Raw genomic sequence first — 11,938 nt, forward strand, 5'->3', positions numbered from 1 at the left:
CAAAAGTCGGTAAAATTGCCGCAGATGCAAAAACAAGTACTAAAGCTATTCTAGCAACAAGGATCGATCGGACTTTGCACGCAATCTATAAATTCGTATATGTACGTAGGTTTCAGTGCCTCGTCTACTTCAATTTTAAGACTATAATTTATAGCCACAAGTTTATTTAGAGTGATCCATACAAGGAAAAAGTTTTGGATAGATCCTTGTAATACGGTGCCGTCGGTGCGTATCAGTCATTTTTCCTCATAACCCTGCTTAGTCGTCGTGCGTGCCTTTATAGTCAACATGTGAAGCTCCCTTTCTTTCATTGGAACAATACTAGCTTTGGGGGAAACACAAAAATAAAGTTCAGAGAAATAAAACAATGATAAAGGTTAATGGCTTTTTACGTCTCAGCTTGCTCACGAAGAAAAGAGTTCTAAATACGCAAGTGCCTTAATCGCCGTCTGATCATGAAGTACGTGCGTTAGGTTGATATGGCCCAGTTATCATGACAGAGAAGGTCCCACCTCAGTTACCGACTTTTTTCTTTTTCTTTGTTTCTTTTGCCCTTTACTCTGAGGTTCCAGAATATACACCTCATGGGAATTGACGGAAGATGGTGATCATGATGAAAATCAAATCGTATCAATGGAACACAAATGACTACAGTACTCACAAAGCATTGCAAAAAATAAAAGGACGGACGATGATACACCACTAACCACCTTATAATTCATTTATCATTTATGTATATTTTAAATTTTTTTATTTTTATTTTATTGTTTTAAGTATTTTTTTAACATTTTTAATCATTAAGAAAAAATTTAAAAAAAATATAATTTTATTAATATTCACTTCCTTAATCATTAAGTAAAATAAAAAACTAAAATAAAAAATCAAATACAAAAAAAAGTTATAAATAAGTTATAATTGAGTAGTAATAATATCATTTTCTAAAATTAAAATAAAAAACACTCAAAAAGAAGAGAACAGCTAGCGTAAAGATCCTACTTATCTTCTTAATTTCTATCGAATTATAAATGGTTAAAACCCTAACAACCCCTTAATTTTCTCTTTGTTTTTTTCTTTTTTTAAATCACAATATTGTTTCGGAAGTTAATATGTGACTAGAACATAAGAGTTAACGACAAAGTTCAGTTAATTAGGCAATTTGAGAGAGTGAGTTGGTGAAGAAAAGGTGTGTGAATGGTGACAGTCGAAGAAAAAGGCACCCAACTGGAGATCACACAGTGGCGTGTATGACACCCTTTGATGCAAGTTATAATAGCCAAAAAAGTCACGCAGAATATGATTATTATAGGAAGAAGAAAGGGTTTATCTAACCGATCTCTTTGATCTCATTGTCTATGATTAAGATTGTATGGCGCTGTTGGCAATATTCAAGCTAGCTACCATTACGTACGTACATGCATCTTTCTCATTAATTTATTTTAATTACATGTATAGTAGTGATCAATCCACAATAGCATGACATGAGTCATCCCGGGCAGATCGAAGGTAGTACTGTTGGCATGCAGCATGCATGCTTCACTTGCTTCTGATGTGAAACCAACCATCTTTGATTCTTAATTAGCCGAAGTCCCACCTTTATTTTTGTGTGAAAGTGATCGTCCATTCAAATCATGCAGTATTACTGGCCCATAGTTTGATGTTTCGCCATCCAAAGTTATGCATAGGATTCTGAAAATGTTACTTTCAGAAGTTTCTTTTTTTTTTCTTCAGAAGTTAACTTCAAGAGATGATAATATTGTTACAATTCTAAGAATCTTAATCCTATAAAGTGTTCACCGATCTTAGTCACATAATTAATTATGACGTCCTGAACTACCGGCCGTGGCATGGATCGATATCAACCAGTTACGTAGCTTTCTCTCTTTTGAATTGGTTGCTATGTTTTATCCAGCTCCTATTTATTAATGGATCAAGACTAGGCCAAAAAAATTGTAGATCATTATCAGTACCGATCTCTCTAAATGTATTGGTGAGTTGGCAATCTTGTCACTTCAAATAAGAGCTAATTTAAAGACTCATAAACAACAGTCCAAAATAAGTTTGAAAAAAATCTGGTTTTGTCGGCCGGAGATCGTTCCAATTCCCATCTGAATGATATGGGAATTCATTGTTCATAAATACCATGTACACTGACGCTTCTAACGGCCATATTGGTCCATCTATTATTAAATCGCGTTGAAAAATATATATAAGGGCTTTGATTTAAAAAAAAAAAAAAAAAAAAAAAAGACATGTCAGAACGAAATCAACACCACATAAAGAATTCCGGCCAATTGTTAGCAAAAATAATTAATAGGAGCCACGTACGTTACCTAGACATGATGGTCTCAATCTACTTCAGCTACACAGTACCTGCAATACTATTGATCATTTACCTGAGTCTTCTCTCTAATTAAGTTCTCTATATAATACAAAACCCGTCCATCCATAGTAAACCCAAGTCTCCAAGGGTCCCTTCTCTGAAAGGAATTTAATTTATCTTCAGATCAGTGCCATCTTTATCTTCTCGATCAAGTTGTACGTATCCATGCGGCAATGTATTCGACCCATTAATTTAAAGAAAATATTTAGTTATAAAGAAATTAAATAAAAGTAAAATTATAAATTGACTTAACTTAACGCAATACGTTAAATTTTAAAATAAATTTAATGAATTATATAAAACTTAGGTTTATATTTATTATTTATGTATTCTTTTTATGTATGTAGTACTTTTCTTAATTAAATATGCCAAAACCATATAATATGACATGTAGGCATAAGAATAAAAGACGTATATAGGAGCCTACTTTGGACAAACAAATTAAAGAACATAATTTGGCTCTTCTGCTAAATACCAGATCTAAGTAGAAAAAGGTCGATAAAATAATGGGTTTGGGTTGATATTCCTTTCTTTCTTTTTATTTTTTATTCAGAAGGATCAAGCAATTACAATCCGTAACTTTTATACAACTACTTAATAAAATAATATTTTTTTGGAAATTTGTTTTTATTCTTACTTCAATTAATTTGAAGTGTTTAATTTTTTTTTAAAAAAATTATTCTATTAAGAAATTATATATGAAAAGAAATTGTTAATTATTTATAGATGGATTGTTAAATTATTGTATGACTTCTATTTTTTATTGTGTGTTTATTTATTTCTTGCTTCAGCTTCATCTTGCCTTTTAATATTTTATCTCAGATTTTTTTCTCTCTCTTTATATTATGAGTGCAAAATGTAGATAAAAAGAAAAGGAATAATGCTATAGATACAGGAAAAATATGGAAACTTGAATTATACGCGCTGATATGTATTATATAAATAGTAAAAATTATGCATTACTTATTTGTGACCAGCTATTTCTTACAAAAATATCTATATTTTGCTAAAATAAGTCTATTTTGTAGCAAATAACCATTATCGTCACAAATAATTAGTCACAAATACTTATTTTCTTAACCGTTCTTCCCTCACATTTGGTCGATCTCTTTTATCTCTTTTGATTCTAAAATCTATAACCCATTTCTTCGGCAGTACTCAATCGCAAGCTTTTATCCCTCCTAACTTTTGAAACCCACTTTTTGAAAGTACCTCTTTTGTCTTTGCAAATTTTCTTCTCTTGTTATCGATTTTGCCCCCATGTTGTTGGATTCAATCACTACTTTTAGTAGTAGAAAGATTCTCTTTTCAAATGGTCTGGTTGCATTGGATGTGGGTGTGATTATTGGGTTGCAATGTTAGATATCCTTTTCTTTTTATGGCACTACAAGAAAAATAGTTTTTTATGTCCAAAATAGTTATGTCTTTTTGAAAATTGATGCAAAAAGAAAACCTTTGCGTTGTTTTTAAAGTGGTCACTAATTTTCAATGCAACTGGTGTCAAATGGTTATTCGAATGGTTATTTCACTTTTTGCGTCATAATTTAAAGTTATTGCGTCTAAATGAGAGAGACGCAAAAGACAATTTATTTGCATTGCAATTGAAATTTTTTTGTGTCTAAATTTGATAGATACAAAAAAGGGAAAAATATTGCTGCACAATTTCTGGTTTTTGCTACTAAATTTGAGCAATCCAAAAAAATAAAACTTAATTTTTGCTTTCTGCATCCAAAATATTTCCATCATTTTGAAAATTAGCACAAAACGAAAATATTTTCATCGTTTTTAAAGTGGTCACCAATTTATGACACAATCAGTGCCAACTATTTGCGGCATAATTTTAAGTTTTTGCGTCTAAATTAGGACAATGTAAAAAAGAAAATTTATTGTTCCACAATTTGAAGTTTTTGTATCTAAATTCGAGAGACGCAAAAAAGAAAACTTATTGTAGTGCAATTTATGGTTTTTGCATCTAAATTTGTGCTACACAAAAAAATTAAACTTAATTCCTGCTTTCTACATCTAAAGTATTTTTGTCCTTCTGCAAATTGACGCAAAAAGAAACATTGTGTCGTTTTTAAAATGGTTGCTAATTTACAACGCAACAGGTGTCAACTGGTTGCAGCATAATTTAAGTTTTTGTGTCCAAATGAGAGCAATGCAAAAAGGAAATTATTGCATCGCAATTTGAATTTTTTGTGTTTAAATTTGTGAGATGCCAAAAAAGAAAATTTATTGTGGTGCAATTTATGATTTTTACTTCTAAATTCGAGCGCACACAAAAGAAAATTTATTGTGGCGCAATTTGAATTTTTTGCATCTAAGTTTACGCAACACAAAAAGAAGACATTTGCGGCCTTTTTAAAGTGTTTGCTAACTTTCAACTCAACACTTTCCTACTATTGGAGACGATTTTGTGTCGAAGTTGACATCATTTAGCATTGACAAATATCATCACAAAAGAAATATTTTTGTATTGATATTTCATTTTGACGTGAAAAACTTTTTGGGACTTAGTATTATTGACCACCTTGCGTTGATTTTCAAGCGACACTAAAACATAATCGTGACGCATTTTGAGACGATTTTAAGTAACGTAAAAAGCTATTTTTTTTGTAATGTGAGTTCGATTGAATGTCAGGTTGTGATAATGCTTTTGAGGAATATGAGGGTTTGGAGGAAAAATGAAATTGAAAATTGTGAAAATGAGAGAAACTTAATGCAAGAGAGAATTCCAAAATGAAATATGCAACTTTCTATTTGGGTCTTTTCAGCTTGAAGTTTTAGATTTCAACTTATTTTGACAACAATTTGTAATTTTAAAAGGTTTGATCACCAAACAGCTTACTCTTTAGAATGACACCCTCTTCATGGTGATGGTTTCCTGGATAGTGATGGTTAATTAAGGAAGTGTCAAAAGATAACCTTTTAACTGCTAATTGTTTATGATTGCGTTATTTGCCAAACATTGTATTATTAATAGTTGTGATTCTTGCTAAGTAATGTCTCATGCCTTACAAATATGGGTCATTGGTGCACAATAAAGGCACTTAATTCCCTTTATTCATCATTAATTTGTAAGACAAATACCCTCAAGAGAATATCACTGTATTATCAATTTTACGTTTGATTTTTATCCATATTTTGTTCTTCATTTTTCTACACAATCTATGCTGGATATGTTTAGAGTTTGTGCAAAAAAATCAGGTGCGCAAAATGCCAAGGGCTGCTGTTTGTTTTCATTTTTGCGTTTTACCTAGTATTATTTTACTGTAGCATTATGTTAGCGCGTAAATAATCATCCGTAAAGTGCCCGTTTCTGAAGCAGAAAAACATGAGCATCATGTGTGGTGAGTTCCGAGGAGTAAAGCCCGCATTCGGAAAAGAGAGATAAGGGTCAAGGATGGGTCCTGGCGGGGATATTCCCCCACATGAATGCCAGTGGGTTTTTGTGGCCTATGGCTCATGTAAATATCCATAGATGCTTCTTCACAGACATTCAAGCAGATTCCTTTATATTCCCCATGCGTGCATGTTTCTTCTGAAAAAGCTTCTCAAGTATTGAAATCCAAGCTGATTGATCTGATCCTCCCATGTTTCTTCTACGGCCAAAAATGAAGTCCCTACGAAATCTTCCTCGAACCTCCAAACTAACACCTCTCCTTCTCTTTCTTGAAAATTAACCTCCAAGATTTTGCTTCCCTCACCTAACCATTTGGGCGCGTGTGTAACGCTTCCAATCATAGACGGGATGTAGTTGTGAAGTGAAACCTTCTATTCGTATACGTACGTAGTACAATCCTTTAGATCAGCCACTTTCCTACAATATTTACATATTTGTTCAATTTAATTCATAGCCATTTGAGCACGTTTTGTACACGCTTTTCTTTGTTGCTGTGGGTTTCTGTTCACTCCGTGACCTTGCGTTTCTTCAAAACAAATGCACTAATGGCTAGTGAAAGAGACAAAAACAAAAAGGTGGATTGGAATAAAGCATGGGAGGTAAAGAAGTCTTGATTGATGAGCGAGGAATTCCTATGGGGAGAAAAAGTCCAAGCTCGAAAAAGTGGGAAAAAGAAGAAAAAGAAGGACTCGGAAAATGAAAGAAAGGGATTCCCGGAATCAAGATATATATTGACAATTACTGTAACCAACATTGAGATGGTTAATCTGTTGATTAAACAGCCATGCATGAAACGATCGATTTGAGAGCTCTTCTTGACCCAGTAAATTATAAAGGTGAAACATATAGTAATGATCGACTTCTTGCGGCCTAGAATCAAGTCGAAGATGCTTGCGTCACTACGATTAAAAGTAATAAAAACTAGAAAGTGATCAAGTGCATGAAAGATAAAGGCGCTAGCTATTGCTTCAGATCTAATTTTTCTCATTATTGAACTAAACATATACATGACTACGTGTTTAGAATAGTACTTTGATCAATTCGATTGGATTATTCATAAAGCAAGACAGATAGATGGGCCCGTAACAATGACATCCACGTTCATACCAAGATCTGATTAGAAAGAAAGGTGCAGGAAATAATCAATGTGATGGCCACTGCAAGTTTTCAATCCGAAAGAAACTCCATTTCCTGATCTCCTTTTTTAATTATATATATATATATATATATATATATATATATATATATATATATATATATGTATGTATGTATGTATGTATGTATATAAACAGCTTTCCCTCGACAAACGAAGAAACGATGGGGTCTAGTTGTAACTTCTCTGTTTTTCCGGATGAGATTGGTATGGTTTCCTAGTTGTTTCCGTGTCATTATTGCCTAGGTAACATTCATGAACGCATTTGGGCAAAATGGAAGCTTCCTTTCAATTCAAGTATTTAACCTGACCAGAAACAACGTTCTAAGCCCAAAATTATATTTTCACGTTGCCTCTCTGTCTGTCTGTCTGTCTGTCTCTCTCTCTCACACACACGCGCACACACTCACACAGAACATGATGACCAACTAATAGGACAAACACAAAAGGGTCCCTCTTCTGTTGATGGGGGAATCTTATCGCGTCTGTATTATAAAAAAAATTCAATGGCCATTGTGATATTCATTGCCTAGCTAGGCTTCTATATAAAGTTAAATATGATGTCGGTTGATAAAACAATATTTCCTGATCCACTTGCTATCTATACTCTCTCTGTGTGCGTGTTGTGTATGTGTTTGTGTGTGAGCCGTAAATTCTAATTTCGTTTATGTGTATTTTATATCTTCACTCTTTTCATGTGTTTAGTCTTTTTTATCCTTTTTCTTTATTTTTTTACTTTTCTACTTTTCTCGATTCTTCTTCTCTTTATCTCTCTCTTCTCTCTTATCTCTTTGTCTCTACTCTCAATCTTGCTGAACCACTCTCTCTCTCTCTCTTCATTTATTCCTCTTCACAGAATCTCCATCAACTTTTACCTCCTCCACGGCCGCTTTCTTCTTAGTATTCTTCTATTTTCTTTCATTTTTGTTTTTTTTCTTACTTGAAGAATGATAAAGATTGTGTAATTTTGATACGATGGGCGAGTTTGATTTTTAAGAGCAGAAATTTGGGTTTCGGGCTTTGTCTCCGGCGAGCACTCTCTGGAGATGAGCTTAGTGCCGTTGGATTCAAGAACAAACTTGGAAAAGGTGAAGAGCGAGCCAGCACGACTCGAATTTTAGAATTTTTGAGATTTGCTTGGTCGACTGCTAATGGGAGGGATAGAGATAAGCTTCTGGAGAGATTTAAGAGGAAAAGCCATAGGCTGGTTAATCTTATCTCTCCGATCCCCAAACCAAAGGCTGAGGAAGAGAAGAAGCCTCAGGAGAAAGAGACTCCCAAGCCTGAAGAGAAGAAAGAAGAGGTTTTTTCTTTAATTTTTTCTGGGGGAACAAAATTTTCTATAGATTTTTATCCTTTTTTTTATTTGCTGATTCATTTGAGGCATCTAAATGTTTGATACAACCTCATATCGTCTCAGTGCCGTCGAATTCAAGCACGAACTTGGAGAAGGTGAAGAGCGAGCAAGCACGACTCGAACCCCATCCCAGCTCTTGGTTCCTGATTTGACAGTGGATATCAAGAACCAGATGTCGGAGAAGAGGAAGAAGTGGGAGAAAAAGGTAAAATCCAAGGTTTTGTTTTTTGTCTTTTTTTTTTTTTTGGGAATTCGTATTCGGTAATTTCCATCACTTCCGTATCTAAACTTGGACCAACTTTCAGCTTTTGGGGGGAAAATTCAGGGCAAACGGTGTACGAAGAAGACCAAGATGGAAATCTCCCGAGACGCTGAGAAGCTTCCTTACGTTCACCTCAGAGCTCGTTGCGGTCAAGCTACCAATAGCCATAGCTTGGCAGAGCAAGTATTCTCTTAATTAAAGACTAATTAAGACTTAATTATTTTTTGCTTCCGACTTAATTATTATTTTGTTTTCTAAAAATTTAATCACAATAGGATTCACTCAAGTTTTCGTTTTTATTAATTTGTATTAAAAATTCGTAAGCGAGGAGAGAGAAATTTAATGCTCCAATGAAGACCTTGTACAAAGATCTTTGTTTGGAACTTTTGAAACATAGAAGATGATTTAGTGAGAAAATGTTATAGTGAGAATAAGGCCCAGTGGGGTGGGTGGGTTAGTGGGTGGGTGAGTTAATATAAAAAGATATATATTAAGAAGATGATTTATTAATTTGTATGTTGTGCAGACTTTTCTGAGGATACTGGTCTTTAATTTCAATGTTAGTAGTTGGGATGGGACGAGGGGTTTTTTTATAATGATGTTACATCAAATTTCATAATGGCAGTATATATATGTTGGCTTGATATCTTATAGGTTAGAGATATATTCCTGTTAATGCCACATGCATTCGATTCACAGTAGTTGTCTTTACTCTCCCATCTAAAATAGTAATTTCAGTTCTAAATAATATTCTTGTCTCACTCTTGTCCTTATCTCAACGTTCCTTTATTATTTTTCTTTCTAATTACCTTTATCTCACCATTGCATTAATGGTACGGTAGACGAGTATATATGCCATTATTTATAAAACCATCAATCATTTTCAACGACTTAATTAAATATCACTTGATCTTATAGTTCGTAGCTAGTTATCTTATATTTATTATAATAAAACTATTTATTTACGATCAATTATGCTAACAAAATTATTATTTTTAGTTAAAATAAGTATGTTTTCGTTGCAAATAATCATTCTCATTTAAAAAAAATTAGTTATAAATACTTATTTTTCTTTTATATATATACATATATATGAGATTTATTATGATCAGCCACTATTCACTTTCACACCAATCACTTATAGTATTTTTATAAGATGTAGGGATACTTTTCATAGGATATATAAGTACTTTTTATAGGATATATGGTGTAGAGTGGTGAATAGTAACTGATGAGAAAGCATTTTCTATATATATATATATTAGACATTCTTACCAGTGTTTATTATACTAGAGTGGCTCGGGGAAAAATAATTTATAATTTATTTTTTTAAAAAAAGTAAATAAATAATTCACGTAACTGAAATATATGTACTTATATATAGTCCCACATTTAATCGAAATATTTACTCTAATTTAGTTATTATTAATAATTTATAAACAAAACGATATTGGCTTTTATATATATACATACATATATATATATATATATATATATATATAAATTAAAGAGAAAAAATGATATTTAAAATCATATAAGTGCCCTACGCTCTTTTTAAAAAAATTAAACAAATATATAATCTACATTTAAAATTAATATCTTAATAATAAATTTAACTATTTTTCAAAAAGAATACACTACACTTACATAACCTATCATAAGCTTAATTGGTATGGATTTGACATGAAATATTTGAATAATTAATAAATTCAAGATTAGATTTAATTAAACACGTTTCCGATCAATAAAATATAACTCAGAGTATAGGGTTTGGACTTTGTGTTTGGGGTTCGAATAATTGAGTGGACCCCACTCGATTAGGAAACGTGCTGGTTAAAGATTGAAATAAACTGATCATGATGATCATGATCAACTCAATTTATTATTAATTATTATTCATGTTATGCAAGAAAAATATATACTTTTATATTAATTAGCTCTAAAAATTATTAATATTTTTATATATAAAATCGTATTTAATCTTTTCTGATACAGCTTTTTGCTCAATAATTGCGCACCGTAAGCATCAATCTATGTATCAAGCTATTATATATAGCAACCCCACTCTGCGATATTTTAGACTAATCTTTTATGTTTGACACAAACCTATGGCTGGCTAATTTAAATTCTTATCAGTGTCGTTGGGTCCTTTTTAAGTTACTATTAGACTCAGTGATCCTACGAAGCATTTCCACATACACAAAGAAGGCATATGTGGCAAATCTGAGGAAATGCTCCGTAGGGTCACTGAGTCTAATAGTAACTTAAAAAGGACCCAACGACACTGATGATAATTTAAATTGGCCAGCCATGGGTTTGTGTCAAACATAAAAGATTAGTATAAAATATCGCAAGGTGGGACTGCTATATATAATAGCTTGATACATAGATTGATGCTTACGGTGCGTAATTATTGAGTAAAAAACTATATCGGAAAAGATTAAATACGATTTTATATATAAAAATATTAATGATTTTTAGAGCTAATTAATATAAAAGTATATATTTTTCTTGCATAACATGAATAATAATTAATAATGAATTGAGTTGATCATGATTATCATGATCAGTTTATTTCAATCTCCAACCAGCACGTTTCATAATCGAGTGGGGTCCACTCAATTATTCGAACCCCAAACACAAAGTCCAAACCCTATACTCTGAGTTATATTTTATTGACCGGAAACGTGTTTAATTAAATCTAATCTTGAATTTATTAATTATTCAAATATTTTGTGTCAAATCCATACCAATTAAGCTCATGATAGGTTATGTAAGTGTAGTGTATTCTTTTTAAAAAATAGTTAAATTTATTATTAAGATATTAATTTTAAATGTAGATTATATATTTATTTAATTTTTTTAAAAAGAGCGTAGGGCACTTATATGATTTTAAATATCATTTTTTCTCTTTAATTTATATATATATATATATATATATATATATAAAAGCCAATATCGTTTTGTTTATAAATTATTAATAATAACTAAATTAGAGTAAATATTTCGATTAAATGTGGGACTATATATAAGTACATATATTTCAGTTACGTGAATTATTTATTTACTTTTAAAAAAAATTATAAATTATTTTTCCCCGAGCCACTCCAGTATAATAAACACTAGTAAGAATGCCTAATATATATATATATATAATGTTTTCTCATCAGTTACTATTCACCACTCCATACCATACATCCTATAAAAGTACTTATATATCTTATGAAAAGTATCCCTATATCTTATAAAAATACTATAAGTGGTTGGTGTGAAAGTGAATAGTGGCTGATTATAATAAATCTCATATATATGTATATATATACAAGAAAAATAAGTATTTATAACTAATTTTTTTTTAAATGAGAATGATTATTTGCAACAAA

General features: G+C 31.6%; 1 protein-coding gene across 3 annotated transcripts; it reads left to right on the top strand.

The window, feature by feature from the left end:
• The first annotated feature begins 7,452 nt into the window (after positions 1–7,452).
• LOC122278844 (transcription factor bHLH48-like) lies at positions 7,453–9,251 on the top strand. Of its 3 annotated transcripts, none has more exons than XM_043089052.1 (3): positions 7,453–8,239; positions 8,357–8,498; positions 8,619–9,251. In XM_043089052.1, exons 1-3 carry the CDS (start codon positions 8,088–8,090, stop codon positions 8,748–8,750), a joined length of 426 nt encoding a protein of 141 aa, XP_042944986.1. In that variant the 5' UTR covers positions 7,453–8,087; the 3' UTR covers positions 8,751–9,251. The 3 variants fall into 3 exon arrangements, with proteins under 3 accessions (XP_042944986.1, XP_042944984.1, XP_042944985.1); XM_043089050.1 differs by having other exon boundaries at positions 7,458–8,239; positions 8,357–8,510; positions 8,599–9,251; XM_043089051.1 differs by having other exon boundaries at positions 7,474–8,239; positions 8,599–9,251.
• Positions 9,252–11,938: the final 2,687 nt, after the last annotated feature.

This window comes from Carya illinoinensis, chromosome 10 (assembly GCF_018687715.1).
Source record: "Carya illinoinensis cultivar Pawnee chromosome 10, C.illinoinensisPawnee_v1, whole genome shotgun sequence".
Classification (NCBI taxonomy): Eukaryota; Viridiplantae; Streptophyta; class Magnoliopsida; order Fagales; family Juglandaceae; genus Carya; species Carya illinoinensis.

Bases quoted from the DNA above. Each gene is read 5' to 3' on its own strand.
- LOC122278844 (XM_043089050.1), top strand. From the start codon at position 8,088: ATGGGAGGGATAGAGATAAGCTTCTGGAGAGATTTAAGAGGAAAAGCC. The intron at 8,240-8,356 runs GTTTTTTCTTTA...ATATCGTCTCAG, and splicing joins CTGAAGAGAAGAAAGAAGAG to TGCCGTCGAATTCAAGCACG. The intron at 8,511-8,598 runs GTTTTGTTTTTT...ACCAACTTTCAG, and splicing joins AGAAAAAGGTAAAATCCAAG to CTTTTGGGGGGAAAATTCAG.